The 16843-nt window shown below is 31.8% G+C and overlaps 3 protein-coding genes across 4 annotated transcripts; 1 reads left to right on the forward strand and 2 right to left on the reverse strand.

Annotated features, from left to right (window-relative positions):
* The first annotated feature begins 2559 nt into the window (after positions 1-2559).
* On the forward strand, positions 2560-4084 carry LOC130902958 (uncharacterized). The gene is made up of 5 exons (XM_057815246.1): positions 2560-3069; positions 3150-3212; positions 3305-3382; positions 3538-3642; positions 3857-4084. The coding sequence occupies exons 1-5, from the start codon at positions 2560-2562 to the stop codon at positions 4082-4084; spliced, it is 984 nt and encodes a 327-aa protein (XP_057671229.1).
* A 49-nt stretch (positions 4085-4133) lies between these two features.
* On the reverse strand, positions 4134-5828 carry LOC130902992 (putative nuclease HARBI1). 2 transcript variants are annotated; one of them, XM_057815279.1, is made up of 4 exons: positions 5530-5828; positions 5178-5419; positions 4793-4990; positions 4134-4608 (listed from the first exon to the last, which is right to left on the reverse strand). In XM_057815279.1, the coding sequence occupies exons 1-4, from the start codon at positions 5784-5786 to the stop codon at positions 4211-4213; spliced, it is 1095 nt and encodes a 364-aa protein (XP_057671262.1). In that variant the 5' UTR covers positions 5787-5828; the 3' UTR covers positions 4134-4210. The 2 variants fall into 2 exon arrangements, with proteins under 2 accessions (XP_057671262.1, XP_057671261.1); XM_057815278.1 differs by having other exon boundaries at positions 5178-5464.
* Positions 5829-5913: 85 nt separating this feature from the next.
* Positions 5914-7942, reverse strand: LOC130902959 (uncharacterized). The gene has a single exon (XM_057815248.1). It carries the CDS (start codon positions 7219-7221, stop codon positions 5914-5916), a length of 1308 nt encoding a protein of 435 aa, XP_057671231.1. The 5' UTR covers positions 7222-7942.
* Between the last annotated feature and the right edge of the window lie 8901 nt (positions 7943-16843).

Genomic DNA, 16843 nt, shown 5'->3' on the forward strand with positions numbered 1-16843 from the left:
TTTTTCCAAAACAAGGACAAATTTATAATTCTAGTGGCCCTCTATGTTGATGATTTTTTAATTTGTTCAAATTCCTCAGTTTTTAAAACCAACCTCAAACAGGAATTGTCAAAACAATTTAAAATTAAAGACTTGGGGCCAATCAAATATTTTTTAGGTTTATATATTGATTTTGACAAACAAAACAATATGATTAAAGTTAATCAGAGGAACTATATTTTAGAATTATTAGAGCGTTTCAAGTTAGGTGATGCTAAAACTGTTTTGACTCCTATTGAAGTCGGTTTAAAATTGAAGCCAACCACTAATGAAAAACCGAATGTACCGTATCAGAATTTAATTGGTTCATTAATGTACTTGGCAGTCCATACAAGACCAGATATATCATTTAGTATTAGTTATTTGAGTCAATTTAATTCAAGTTTCAGTATTGAGCACTGGAAACATGCAAAACGGGTATTAAAATACTTAAAAGGGCTGCATAATCCCAAGCATATTTTTTGTACTAAAAATATTGATCTAAATTAATTGCTGGTTTAAGGGGTAGTGTTGTAAAAAAAAATTACTGAACGTAACCCAGCAATTAAGTTGGCAAGGATGATTATTATGTCAAGAATAAAAATGGTTACTTTCAGATTCAAGTCATTTTGTGTAGTTTTACTTCTAATATAATAAAAGTATAGAAGAACCTGTGTAAATTTTTTTTATTTATATTATAGAAGAAACGAATATTACAACAACTGTTCTCCCTGTCAGATATATGTTTTCTGTCACTTGGACTTGTTACCTTTATTACATCGCTCTTTTTCTTATTGGATTATTATCAGCAAAATAAAAATTTATAAGATAACAGATAAATATCCCAATAAACATTTTTTGTTATATAACAGTTGCCGTAAATATTATATCACCTCATTAAATAACTTAAATGTATATATGATAGTAACCGTAATATTTCTGTTACTCGTATAAACCCCTTAAAGAGCTTAAATGGGGAGTATATAAAGGTTACGGAAAACTTAGGTTAGTAACGCTATATAAACTTAGGTGTTTTAACCAAAAGTAACGAAAACATTTTGGCAACCACTATATAACTACTTAAAAATCCACGGTTGGAGCCTTTTAGTGGTCAAATGTAGCTTTATATATGTTACTGTTACCTTTATAAACATTGCCTATAATGGTTTTGATAATATTTCTGTTACCAATTTCTGTTACTGTTCTCCCTGTGAAATATATGTTTTCTCTCACTTGGACTTGTTAACTTTATTACATCGCTCTTTTTCTTATTGGGTTTATTATTTTTTATTTTATTTTTAACATAGATGCTAAATAATGTGGCCAAAGATATTCGTATAACCACTATTTAACAGAGTGATATTGATTTTGGTTCAAATAAAGTTAATTTTCGTTTTTTGAAGGCATAATGAATCGTCCTTTTTAATTTGAGTAAACAATCATGGCGGAATCATTGTATAGTAATTTTACAAATAATGGAAACCTAAAAATCACTTGTGATCTTATGAGGCGTCCAGTTGCAAAAGTCGCTAATATACTTTTTTGTTATTTTTCATAAATCAGGAAAAACGTTTAACTTTTGTTACTAATACTTTTGCAAATATTTATTGTTGTTAAACAATAGTGTCGTGTATGTGTTATTTATGTGTCCTTTGATCAAAAATCAGAGACAAGCCGTTTCTTGTCCCTAAAGGATCAAATATCATAATGAATGAGTTTTGCTACTGTGCACAAAAATGAATGAATTTTGCTACGGGAATGAATTAAAATAACTGAGTTTTGTCAACAAATGGACATCGTTTATTGAATTTAATAAACATCAGATAACATCGAGTTCGTAAGAAATAAAAAATAAAAATTCAAAACAAAAGTAAATAATATCATACTATTCATATTGTCAATACTTAGTTTTCTAAATTTGCATTATATCACCAACTTCTGCTTGTATTTCATACATCTCAACCTCTTCTTGAGCCTCACTTTCTGCATTATCATTAACTAGTGACTTATACAGAGCCAAATGGTCGTCACCAGCCCAATCTTTACCAAAGTGCTTCTCTAGTAACTTATGTATATCATTCACTTTGGCACTTTTTAATGGTACTCCAGGAGGAACGATCTCTAGGTGCTTATCTAAATCACTGAGTTTGCAACCCCTTTTCAGAAGAGAACGAAAACATGAGACTTCGTTCTTATAGGAAATTTCGCCTTTAACGACCGTCGTTCCTTGACGTGACGATGTTAATATTTTAATGGTGATATGCACCATTTTAACTGTTAGGCATGATTAGGTGATCGTGATTAACCAGATAACCGTGATTATATAAAACAGCCTATGCACCAACTAAAAGGATATGTGGGTTTTGTAATCAGGGTGAAATTGAAAACTCGACTTGGCAACATAGCTCAGGTGCAAAAATTCGTGCCGGCAGCCTGGGAAACCAAACAGATTGATAGTTGTGGTTATGTTTTTTTGTTGTTTGTCCGCGGACTTTTTTTCAGTTCACTTTTGCTCATCATCAGAAAAAACACTTCGCCATTATGGAGTTTGAAGAAGAGGAAAACATATTAGATGCTAAAAAGAAAAGAACTCCAAACTTTGTGTTGGCTGAACGGTTACATCTCATGGAAATCATTTCAAAAAAATATGGTACAATCCTGGAGGATAAAAAAACAGATAGGACTTCTGTGGAAGACCGAACAAAAGTTTGGCGCAAAGTCGAAAATAACTTTAATGCTACTAGTACATGGGGGATATTTCGTGACAAAGAATCCCTTAAACGTTTATATGAGAACCGAAAGAGGGAGGTAAGAAGGTTAAAAGCAAAAGAAAGTCAGCTTCGGTTAAGAACTGGAGGGGGTCCTGAAACCAAGATAAAAATAGATCCAGCGGATGAATTGCTACTTTCAATCATGAATAAGAAGAGTGTTGAGGGTCTTACTAACAATTTCGATTGCGACAACACTTTTCTGAAGACAACTTCTCAACAAGCTACAGAGCCAACTGCTGAGTTTAATGTAGCAAAAGGAGTAATGGTGTCTGACATAGAGGTAAGTTTAAGCAATATAGCAACCCTATAACAGCCTTGACGCTAATGTTGTTCCCCCAAGTAACTTCCTTTTCCTTTTAGGATGATATGGTATGGGTTGTCCCAGAAGATAATCAGACTACAGCTTATGAATTCGAAACAGAGGTTTGTTTTTATATATTTTAAACTAATTCTGAAATCATACCAAATGGCTAACACACACAGATATTTTAGCTGTAATTTCATCCTGTTTTTAGAAATATGTAGAAAGTTGTAAGACTGAGAGAAATTATGACATTTGTGATCAAGAACCCTCTACCAGCACTAGTAGTAAAGTAAGTACTTACCTGTATATAACTTCTATTAATTTTTCTTATAATGTCTACCTGTAATGTAATTTTAAAATTATGATAATTTCAATAATCTAATTTCAACATTAGGCAAAAAACAATTGTAACGTTAACAAAATCATAACCTTCTACATTTGTAGAGTATTGATAATGCAGAAGAACCCAACTGGAAAAAGGGCACTGATTTGCAAAAACCTAAAGATCAAGCTCTTGTTCCACCACATTTAAGAGGGAAAAAAAGAAAGGTAGGTATATCATTTTTTTATATTATTTATCCATGAAATTTAACTTAATTATAAGATAAAATATGAAAGGCCATCTCGAGATTATCCTAGCCAGGTGTGGACTTTCCATGTAGTTTATAAAAAATAGATTGTTTATGGTTTTGGTCTTTCATATGTGGTTCAATATTGTTGATCATCTACAACTTGTGGCAATTGGATTTTGTTTAATTTTTAGAAAGCAGTAGAAACAACACAACCGAAAAGACAAGGAGTCAAAATTCTGTCATCTTCAAATATTGCCAAAAAATACGACATACTTTTGGACCGGCGTGCCATTTTAGTGGACAAGCAAATTGAGCAAATAAACGAAGAATTACATTTCCAAAAAATAAAAAACAAATTGGAAATTGAGATTCTCAAGTTGAAAGTTGAAAAGAAAAAAAAGGAGCAGATTAGTGTATAGCAGTCTTATTTGTTTTTATGTCTGAATTAGAACAATATGTTGTGTGGTTACTTTTATAAATAAATGTATTCATGATAAATAAAACTATTCTGGGAATTGAGTTAAGATATTATATTGAGCACTGAATTAATTCAATCGAGCAAAATAAGTATTTATTATTTGCTGACGATAGTTAAGTATATTATTAACATTATTAACAAAAGGTACATGTGGTACATTATCTTGCTCTATTAAATATTCCAACATGTCTTCATCAATATCTTCAGGAGCAGGTGGCAAATCTTCACCCATTCTTCTACATATGTTGTGCAGCACTGCTGTTGCTACTATAATGGCCATTACATTGTCAGTGTGGCATCTCATACCATATGCAAGAACTGGAAAGCGTCTTTTCCAGCAACCAAAAAGTCGTTCAATGCAGTTCCTGGTACGTATAAGAGATTCATTATACCTTTGCTCTGCTTGGTTGACAGGATTTAGTAAGGGTGTTAATAAAAAGGGCCTTAGAGCATAGCCACTATCTCCTGAAAATAAAATTAAGTAAGTATTTATATTTAAAAGCATGTGGTGATAAACTTGGAGAGGATGCTTAGTAGGTTTGAAAAATGTTTTCAAGTAGTATCGGTATTATTTATTATGTGAAATGAATCTAGTGAATCTCTGTTAAGTTTGGTAAAGGTATTCCAAAGCAGCACTAAATGTACCTACCCAAAATAATGCCATTCCCAAATTCCTGGTTTTCTAGTCGGGCAAGTATTGATGAATTATTAAATATTGTAGCATCATGAACAGAACCTGGCCACCTAGCAACAATATCCGTTATTTCCAAATTTGCATTTCCCACAACTTGCGTATTTATAGAAAATATCCCTTTTCTGTTACGAAAAATTTCAGGATCTTCACCACCTGGAAAATATAAAAATTTTTATTCCTAGGATCAGGAGATAGAATATAATAGTGTCTTGGAAAGCGATGAGGTAGGTTAGTTTAGGTTTAGATATATTTAAAAAAAGCTACTTCTAAGATGAGGTCAACTTGAAAGTGTGTAAGGCATGTAAACTAAGTCAATTTAATTACCAGCTGTAACACCTACCTGGTGAATTTATTTTAATGTGTGTGCAATCAATGCACCCCACCACCCGGGGGAATCTTGCCCTGTGATAAAACTCTTGTTGAGTATGCAGAAGCTGAGCATGGTTTTCTGGCATTTGAATATAGTTGGGCCTCAACATAGCAATGGTTCTACTGACCCTTGATATGATTCTGCATGCTGTGGTTTGGTGGATCCCCATAAGATCTCCAATACCAATTTGATGCCCATTTGAGGCGTAAAACCTTAAAGTAGTTAGTAGTTGGTTCATAGGGGATACTTGATTATTTCTAAAAGTAAGACATATTAAGAAATAAAATGAGGCTAATATAGTATGTAGGTACATGGTACTTACAAGTTATTATAAAATTCCATTGTGTGTTGTATTTCTCCCAATAGTGCTTCCGCAGTGGGTTTAGTAAGACGGAATCTTCTAAAGAAACCCAAATCATCTATTGAATCAAAATAATTAGGTCTCTGAGGTCTGGCTCTCGGAAAGCCATCATTAATAATATCCATTACATCATAATCATCATCAAGTATAATTTGGTCTTCAATTTCCATTTTAATAAAAATTCCAAAACAAAATACAAACATAACCTTCTTGATCATGATTAAATATTTAACCCACCACAATTGGCCGGTTAACTTTAATTGTGATCAAGTTCCTCAACAGTGCTGGCGCATTGCAAATTATCTTAATCGAGATATTTTAATCATGATTACAAGCTAATCGTGATTAACTGGACTTGGTGCATATGCATATAATTCTTTTACACAGTGATATTTTAAAATGCCACTGCGCTGTGGGTTTAAGAATTTTGCCAAGGGCTGATTTCCAGTTGTATACCAATAAGTTGTTATTGCCGAACTGTCTGACGGTGCCGGATTCCTCAAAAATTTCAATATATTCATTGGGATTGACAATAGATTCTCTTTTTTTAATGCTCCGTTCAATTCTTCCGAAAACACGATCTGGCGGCAAAAATGAATGTCCAACTACCGGAAATACCACTTCAATGATTTTAACATGTTTAGGTGCCTTCATTTGCAGCCAGTACATTAGCATTCCTATTAGAACCATATTTTTGTTTTGCCCAGGGCAACCGTCAGCAAAAAGTTGGACATTTGTAATGTTTGTCTCAAAAGCAGTGGTATTTAATTGGTAAAAAACTGTGGAAGCAATTTGATTTGCATTGCGATAATACTCATTTTCCAACCAAGGATAAATAGTGACAGTTTCCTTATTTTGTTCACTTTTAGATGAGCCTGCACATACAGTAAAATTAAACAAGTACAGTTGCCGACTAAAATATGCGGACTGATCTGGCACTTTTGGCAATACTAAGTTCTTTTGGCAATCAAACGCTAACATCAAGGTGTCGCTTTTCTCAGTCCGCAGCTCATCATAAAATGCCTTTGCTTTTAGGCGGTGAACTCGTAACATAGCCATGTTATGAATTTTTTCGGCACCATTTGAATTTTGAATACTGAGCCGAAGTTCTATACATGTTGAACAGGCATCAGTTGCTGGAGTTTTAAAGCTTATATTGTAATCTTTGGTAAAAATACCGCGAAAAAACTCATATTTCACTTGTGAACAGGAACTTCCTTGTGCACTGTTGTACAGCCTCCAAAGCTTCCTGATATTGAGATCACATTGTAAATACAGACGCGTTGATTTATCTCTCCCGTAATGCGATTCAACAGGCTGCAACTGGTCGATGAAATTTTTTACGGTTTGTCTTTTTTCAGCGAATGCCTGGTTAACTCGATATCCGCCACGTCGCTCCTTTGGCGTTTCTCCTTTGAGGAAGTGGCGTTGGCACAAAATTCGCACTCTGTCCTTTGATACCCGCAAAGCATTCAGAAATGTTTTCTGACAGACCTTAACGTTTCCCGTTTTTCTCGGGACAAAGTATGTTGTAGTTACAGCAACTTTTCGTTTGCCATCAACAGTTTCACTTCGCTTTTTCGGCAGCGATTGATTGGTGTACTTGAGCAACAGACAATCTTGTGATTGTTTTGATTTGTTTGCATACAACATTTTGTGGAAATTTTCAATGTCAAGCTGCGTGAGTTTCGCACACTTAAATGACGATGTGTCCTTGTGGTTACAAGAAGGGAGTTGTGGAGGCGCATGAGCACTATACCTGTGTATAAAAAGAGATAATTGAATAAAAAGAATAGTAAATAATATTACAAAGTTTATACCGAATCCTTTTGGCCTTCTCCCTTTTCCATTCCCTTTTGTTTGCAATTCTCTTTCTTCCTTTCCCACGATCGTAATCTCCGACACATCGACCCATCTCTGTAGACCACAGCTAGATTAACAAAACTATACGATTATTACATTTTTCACGCACTCATATTTACCTTTTCACAAAGCCGGCACTCTAACCGCACAAACGCCGAAGACTGAATTGTTCACGATCACTGATACAGTAAAACGTCAAACATGATATTGTCAGATTCAAAAATGAGAAATGAATGACGTATGCAACGGTACATGAAATTTTATATGAAAAGTAACGAGTTTTGACAACTAACCTCTTTCGGAAAATAAATGAGTTATGGAGTCAAACGCCGTGATAAATTAATGACTTTTGCAACCAATTTCACTTTTGTGATTGATTTTGTAGGAAATAAGCGGGTTTTGGCGCCGTATATAGTAGGCAGAACGATAGAAGGTAGAATTGGCTGGCGATTGACATTGCCAGCTCAAAATTTAAAAAAAAGTAAATTAGCGACTTTTGCAACTGGACTCCTCTTATATAACTGATAGTAATGATATATAACTTTGTGGGTTATATAGTAGTGTAGTAGTGTTTAAAGTTACTAGTAGTGTTAAAATAAAACTTAAAGCCTCCAAGGATCTCGTATATAATTAAAAGTAACATACGTTACTGAAAGTGTTGTTATATACTTAAAGTTAGGCAACCCGCGCATCGCGTTTTCAATAACTGACGTGAGAGCAGCTGAGTTTTAAAGAACACTTCAAGTTTGACAATGGTTAACACATGTTTGATATAAAACATAACCTTAATTTAACTAAGAATAAAACGTTTATATTAAGTATAAGTTTTAAATATTTAAAAAGACATTCATATGTATTATGTATTATGCAGGTTTTTACCCAAACCTGATCCCACTGCATACTAAAAACAATCAGTGCTTTTCGGTGTTAAAAATGAAGATGTATGAGGGTGTACATCCGAGCTTTAATCTATTACCTACTTAAAAGTGGTTACATGCATGTGCGGATTTCTAAACCTACCAAATATTTAAATTTCTTAGATGTTTACTAAAACAAGTTACCTACACTTAGGGCTCAATATATACCAATATTTTTACAGAAGGCCACAGAGGCAGTTTTTGGTCAACAAACACAGCAAAGAAATGAAAATAATAATGATCTAAAAGTAATAGTTGAGAAGCAGCCTAAATGTAGTAATAGTAGTAAGATCATTTTCTGCCGTCGTTGGCGTTGGACTGCTATAATTTTGTTCTGTAATTTGAGGAATAACTGGTGGCGGAAAAAATTCATTATTTATCTGTCTAACAGTAGCAGTAACCGGTACACAATCTACGATTCGTTTAAAATTTTTTGTCACTTTCCGCCGAAACGCAGAGCTGTGCTTTATTTTTTTCCAATATCGTAACATAGCGATATTTTACAATAATAAATTAATGTTTATTACACTGCTGCTGCTCACTACTCACAAACAGCTGGTGTTAGTACTGTTAGTATTAACTTTGTATCTTAATAATATATTCTTATTAGACAATCGACACCGGCAACCATTTTGTCAATCGTCATCTGTAATAAGTTTATATAGATATATAAGGGCAATTGATTTTACTTAAGGTAACCGATGTATATAAAAGAAATGGTTGTCCCTAACTTGGTTACCAAAAGTTTTTTAATAGGATATACAAACACTAATAATCCCCAATTTTTTTAATTGTGTTTAGAAACACTATTATATAACTCAGAGCCTATATAGTTATATAATTTAGGTAACGGAAAACCTTATATAAATTTGTTATAAACACATTGGTAACAGTTACTACATGTTTTATTAAATGGTGATGGAAACACTTCTTTATATACCCACAAGTTACAGAAATTTTATAAAACCGTAATATAACTGTGTTACTAAAAGGTGATCTTACAAAACTTCGTAACCTTTTTATATAATTTCATTACTTTTATATAGTCTTTATATAACTAGAAATCACCATAAGTTACAGAAAATGTTTATTGGAGTATTTCAATTTTATTCCAGAGCCGATATCTATTCGAGTATCCTATCACCTGAAGTTTTTTATTTCTCTAGTCAAATTCTGAGGTATTTTTTAAATTTTTTGGCATAAGCTTATGAGCCAAATATACTTAGTTTCGGTGGTTTACCCTCAATCCACTTTTCCATTAAGTTATGGAAAGTTTACTGGAGTATAATCAAGAATAGTAGCTCATTTTTTCATTTATCCTTTTATTTGTTTACTCTTATATTAATTAAAATAATTTAATATTTTAGTGGAATAAAAGGCGACGTGTTTTCCTTTCAGGTAATCATCAAAAGACTGATACAACTTTTTATTAACATAGCATGACATTACTTCACATTTTTTTTAACAGTGATACCAGCTAATAAAATAAAAACATTATTTATTAATACCAAACTTTTGTTTGATATCCAAACATAAACATATACTAATATCCCCACTTATCAACAAAATTCAAGTACCTATTAAACCAAGTAAATTTATCAGCTTGAAATGCTTTTCAGAAAATAGACTCTTAGTTAAAACATCTGATGGCATAACATCAGTTGATAAATACTTCATCTTTATAACCTTATTTAATATTGTTTCTCTTACAAAATGATGTCGTACATCTATATGCTTTGTTCCTTTATGATACATCGGATTGCATGCATGGGAGCGCAACAGTCTTTTACTTTGAGCACTACATCTGTTTACGTTATTGTGAACATGAAATCATAGTCAACATCAATATGCCAAAAATAGTAGAAATTTCACGTTCAAACGCTAAATCTAGCAATTCAATAAAGGCAGAGTTTGGTAAAGAAATAAATGGATCGAATAAGGATATTACTTTCCACGAAAAAAAATTGAGATGACGAAACAAATAGAAAAACTAGATATTATCGACCAGAAGGATGGCAAAATTGGACAAACGTATGATAATCCCGCAAGGAATAAGTTACTCGAAGACAATTATCGAGAGATACAGAAGGTTGCAAGACTCATATCTCACCTTTGCTAATTTTACTAGCTAGATGCAAAGATGAACTTCACAACAAGATGTCACATAAACATAAAATAAAAATTAAATGATGTTGTTGTTAATACTCATATCATATCAATATTCAACTTATTTTTATTGCTCCATATTGAGTTTATTAAAAAAGTCTATATCAGAATAATTCTTATTGCTAGTTTTTTCTATTGTAATCAAAATGTAATTATAATTCCTGTTACATTCCATTTGTTTTTATTTGATGTTCATGTTTCAATTATGAAACAAAAAAAACTATGGGCGTTAGCAACGAAAACAAATCCAAAACTTTGAAAAATTAATAGAAATAAAAAAGCAAAAATTCCTAAACAAATTATCCTTCAAATAGTTTCTATGTATTTTTCGTTTATCAACTTCGCACTTGAACAGAAAATAGCTAAAATTTTTCTAATTTCACTTTGACTGGAAAAAAAAATGGAAGAAACAGTTTTATTGCAAAATCCTAAGAATGGGTGCTCGGTAACTTTGATCTAAATCTCGTTGTAGGCTAGGATTTTCAATCAACTGATAGGTGATCTTCTTCGGGTTATAGTTTCCTGATTGTTATAGTTTCGAGAAATCTGAAAGATTGGAACATTATTTACCATTATTTGTAGCTAACGATGCTTCAAGGTATAAAAAGCAATTAACCCTTCTCACCACAAATGTTGTTTATCAAGGTTTTTTTGTCCTCCGAAAAGGGTTTCTTGGACACTATTCAACAACAATCATATATAAAGGAAAATAAGCTAACAAATCTGCCATAGTTTCTTCAGTCCACAGGTGCTGATTGATGAATATAGATCTCCCGGAAAAAAACGCCACAACCTTTGCTCTTTTTATATTTTGTCTTCTTCCAAATATACATATAAAAGAGCCATTTGTTATTGGTTTGCTGAATTTAAACTTGGTCGTACAGACACCGATCATGGTGAACGTTGTGGTCGTCCAATTGAGATGGTTACTCCAGAAAACATCAAAAAAGTCCACAAGTTGGTTCTATCTAATCGTGAAGTGAAATTGCGTGAGATAACCGATGCCTTAAACATATTAAAAGGCAGTATGTTTATAATTATGCATGAGCATTTAAGCATGAGAAAGCTTTTTACAAGAACGGCACCAAGAAGTTAGAGAAGCGTTGGAATTATTGTTTTGCTCTTGAAGAAGATTACATATTTGAATCATATGGATTTTTGGCAAAAAATGTGTTTTTCTTAGTTAGTCACACATCTACGGATTTTTCTTATATTTTTTATCTTCTAATTTATCAACTGACAGATAAGGAAAACATCTCATTATTAACATTAATTTAAAAATACGTTTAAAAGCACGCAAACGCATAGCGACATAGCTGGAATTTGCAGTGTATGTAGTCTATTTAGCATTTCCATCGAATTATGACATCGATGTTTGAGAATGTTTTAGAACTTGAAAATATTACTTGAATATTATCTCAAATCCCTTATATTTGAAACTTAACTTTACATATTGGATTTACTGGATACTTACCTAATAAGTCTGTTTAAAATAAATTTCTACTGATTTACTCAAATGATGAATTACTAAACTATTGTCAAAATGAACACACTTTATAGTCTCACGCTACACCAACATCTAAAAACAATCCGAAATTAGATCAAATGCTTCTTGGAATATTGAATATTTGAATTCATTATTTGTTCGATAATCAAATTACACTGACTTGTTGGAACGTATACTATTATATCAATTTTTAGTTCTCCGTCCGGCCAAATATTACGGTACTAACGTTATTATGAATTTACAAATCATAAACAGTATACATATGCAAAAAAAAGCAGATTTACTTCTAAACATTGAATCTGACATTTCAACAAAGATGAATACCACCAGTTACAATGTTTCAGCTGAATTTTCTCAACAAAATGTAGAGATTGGTAAAAAAATAAATAGATCGAATGAACAAATTATTCCTCAAGAAAACAAAACTAATAAGACGGAACAAATGGAAAACGAAACTGGAAAATCATATAATCACGCAGATGATGAGGTAGATCCAGACAATCTACAAGCGATTAAGAAGGTTGCGAGACTCATGAAACACATTTGCGATTATGCAAAATTAAGATACAAGGATTAAGGACACAAGTTATAACAAAGATACAGAACGAAAAATCAATGATGTAGAAATACAAAATTGTTGCTTTTGTTCCATTTAAACTTGGATTAATGTTATTCATACTTTTAGTTTTTCTTATTATAAACGAATTCTTAATAAAGTTACTGTGACATTTAATGTTTTCATTCAAACAACATAACAAAAAAGTCTGATTGTAGGTAACTAAAAAAAATTTTTGACTAAGAAAAAACATGAAGTACTGGAAATGTATTATTCTCATTTTGTACTTTTTACTAAATTACTAGGTATAACATTTTTTCGATACAGGTCCAGATTTGTTTCTAGCATAAGATTATACATAAAAGATTACGACTTAACGAAAAATAATTTTTTGGAGTTATAAATGGCTCATATGTGTAATATTTCTGTATTGACAGTTTCGATAAATGGAAGTTGTTCTAAATAAAGAAGAATGGCAACGATTTCTCTATCATCCGGGGTTCCAGCTCGATTTTGCGCATTCTTAAGCATGCGTACTGTAGACAAAGTGTCGCGAACGAGAGTAAAAATGAATATTGTCCATATAGGAGTTTTACATATATGAAATGGACACATATACGATCTATCATAATACAGGTTGTACTACACCAAATTCCAGCTAATGAGAAGTTTAAGTTGTTAGTGAATATTCACAATTGTAAAGAAGAAAAAAGAACAGTAACTTTAATTCAACAATCTTTTAATAATTATGAACACGTGGTTGAGTTACCCTAAGAAAACTTCAATAATTGGAAGTTTAGGGTTGAAGTAAAATAGAAACAAATAGCTGTTGCATTGGAAATAGCAGTAGATCACTTCAATACATATTAGAAGAAAAAGTTATCAACCCCTAATTGCACAACAAATAAATTAGATCATTTATAGAATTTTTATTTCAATTATTCAATTCAACAATTATTTTTATTATTTTTAATCGGTGACATTTATTATTTACAATTGTAATATTTTTCTTATTCTGGTTGATTCTTGATAATGATAACAAAAAGAGTTCTCAGTACCAATTTTGGGAAAGATTCAAAAACTCCAAGCCACTGATAGAAGTAAAAAAAATATGAAAAAATATTAATGGAAGAGGAAACTTAAATTATGGAAAGAAAAGAAGCACGTGTGAGTAGCACAAGAAAAAAATTATTCTTCTACATTTTCAAATTAAGAGATTTAAATTATTAATTGATTGTTTTATTTATATTATATATTATATCATTCTTCCTCAACTTCTTATATGTCTTTCGTGATATTTTTTTTATTTTTGTTTGTAATAACATGTTACTTCCGCCAATTTTCATAATTATATTGATCAATAGATCACCTACATCAAGAATATCAAAATAAAAAAATAAAAAAAGAAATATTGTATTAAAATTAATGAAATAGAACTAAAAATTTGTATATGAACCATTTAAAGAATTCTTTACTATATTTATTTACAGAAACGTTATTATGAATTTTTGTCAACTGTCTTAATAATTCTACTACCGCGTTCCCTATGGTGGGAAATCGTACTGGCTAGACAACAAACAACGCAGCCACGTTCTTCATCGAGATATGCTGCAATAGGAAAAGATTATTTCTAGATATGGTTTACAAATAAGCTATCAATGATAAAGATTATAATGGATTAGGGAAGGGTGTGCTGGTGAAAATAATTAAAGATGTTAATAATCTTAAGTATCAGAAAGAACTAACTACTTACAATTATTGAATATTCTAGTTCTGTATGTTATATTCTATTGCAACATATTTTGATATGGTACGTGGCTGTGCTGCTTGTGACCTACCCGGTAGGGTGAAGTAATACTCAACGTAGGAAACGTAGTAGTAAAATTATTAAGACAGTTGAAAGATTTCAAGAATAAGATGCACTAGCGTAGGTCTAAATAACGTTTATGTTTTATTTTATTTTTACCATTCGACACATGTTTCTTTTTTTAACGATACATATTGGAAGAGGACAGAGTATTGCCAACATCTTAAAGTAGCCACTTTGTATAAATGTGAAATATGTTAATCATACAATTATCACTGCTTGTTTTTACAAAATATTTAGCATACCCTAATTATAAAATCACATTTTTCAACGCCAATGTGTGAATATCGAGTTGCTTCTGGGAAACGGTAATAAACTACTGTGGATAGGTATATCATATTTGACTTTGAAAAAAGTTCAAAGAAGAACGAAAAGTAATACCTGGAATCTGTAGGCTGAATTCAATATATGAAAAGATTTTTGAATTATACTTTGATTATAGAAATTTGAAGTAGAAATTTGCATATTTAATCATTTCATCGATGTTATAAAATCCTCCTCAGTGGAAATATCAGAAATTCAGATTAAATATATCATCGAGATATTCTTTCGATTTCTTAGTATCCAAGTAAAATTCAAAAAAGTTTTAGAGTAAAATACATGATCATCAGTATGCATACAGGTGTTGTAATAAAATTCCGAAAGTGTTTTTAGGGTTTCCTCGAGATCTACACACAGTGCATTCCACTAAGCGTTCACTCGTCCAATACAAGAGTTTGTTTAGAAATTTGATGTGGACTGTTATTCCTTATCTCCCATACAGTTCGGATTTAGCCTACAGTGATTTTCACCTCTTCTTAAATTAAAAGAACACTTAGGTGGCAACCGCTTCAAACTAATCAAGGATTAAGTCTAAGTAGAGTTCGCACGGTTCGTCAACGGATTGGCGGAAGTCTGCTTCGACTTAGAAATACAAGAGCAACGTCTTCAGGAGTGTGTTGAAAAAAAAAATGAAGAATATGTTGAGAAAGAGAAAAAAGTTTGAACTTTTCAGAGATATATAAATAAAGGCGAATATAGTATATTAGTAAATTATTAACCAAAGCTGGTGATTGGGCAATCATACGTAATAAAATTCTTTGTTGCCTGTTAATAAGAACAATAAAGAAATAATGAAAATTTTATTACCCAGATCCTGTAGGGAATGGGAAAAGTCTATAATTGATTGGTACAGGAATCAAAAAGATTTGGCTTTAGGAAGAATGGCGAAAATAATAAATATATGGAAGTGCAACGGCAATTGACGATTGAGTTCTTCGACTATCTAGAGATTTGTTCTTGATAGCTGCACTGGCAGTTATATACTCACGAACAGACCTTCACTGCTCTAGTTCCAGTGCTGCTACCAAGTACAAACCTTATACACTCACGAACAGGCCTTCACTGCTTCAGTTCCAGTGCTGCTACCAAGAACAAACTTTAGGTGTGCTTATAACGAATACGGATGATGGGACTAAATCGATAGAAAATCGAGTAGCAAAATAATGGGGTTCTCAAATAATATTTTTAAAGCAAAAACAGCAACGAAACAAAGTTTACCGAATGCTGAAAAAATAGAAGTATTTGTTAAGATAAGTAAGGAAAGTTCTCCGGAAAATAGTGGAAAGTTTGAAAATGAAAGAGCCAGGTAGTTGGAGCATGTGTGCAGAAAGGAAGCAAATAGCATTGTGCAAATGAAGGACGGTATTAGAATAAGAAGGATATAACTGGAAATAACTGAAGAGAAAGAACAGAGGACTGAAAAGGGTATTTATATATTTGAAATTGATTATATTGGAATGAAGGATTGTAAAAAAAATCGAAAATTTGATAGATTGATACATTTTATTATCGATTGAAAATATATAAAGCTTGATAATGAAGAAAAAAAATCCTCGGATCATTCTTCTGGGGTTAACTAATATGATATAAATATGCTGGCGGATTGTCCTTTTAAGCCGGTGGCATCATTGATGATCATAATTCCAGCAATATGATAATAATCTAATTCAAAAACGTTATTCACATTCGCTGAATCCACATTAGATCCACAGGATACTGTATGACAATCTGCAAACAAAAATTCAAACATATCTAATACATGTATAGGTATATTTAGGGTTGCCATCTCTAAATTTTGGAAAACAGAACAAAACGCGTGAAAACCCCGGATTTTAGAGTCCGAAAGCCGGACATGTCAACAAGATCTTTTAAACATATTCAATGTAAAAAAAACAGTTAAAAATGTTATAAATCACCTTTTTTACTCATTCATTATTTTAACAAAACAGAATCATATTACAAATTGACAAATTGTTAATATAAATCAGCTTTTTTAATTCTTGAAATAAGAAAACAAAACCTTATTAAAATATTAAACAAAAACATATATTTAATGAATTAAAATCTTAAAAGTACCT

The sequence above is a fragment of the Diorhabda carinulata genome, chromosome Y, assembly GCF_026250575.1.
Source record: "Diorhabda carinulata isolate Delta chromosome Y, icDioCari1.1, whole genome shotgun sequence".
Taxonomy (NCBI): Eukaryota; Metazoa; Arthropoda; class Insecta; order Coleoptera; family Chrysomelidae; genus Diorhabda; species Diorhabda carinulata.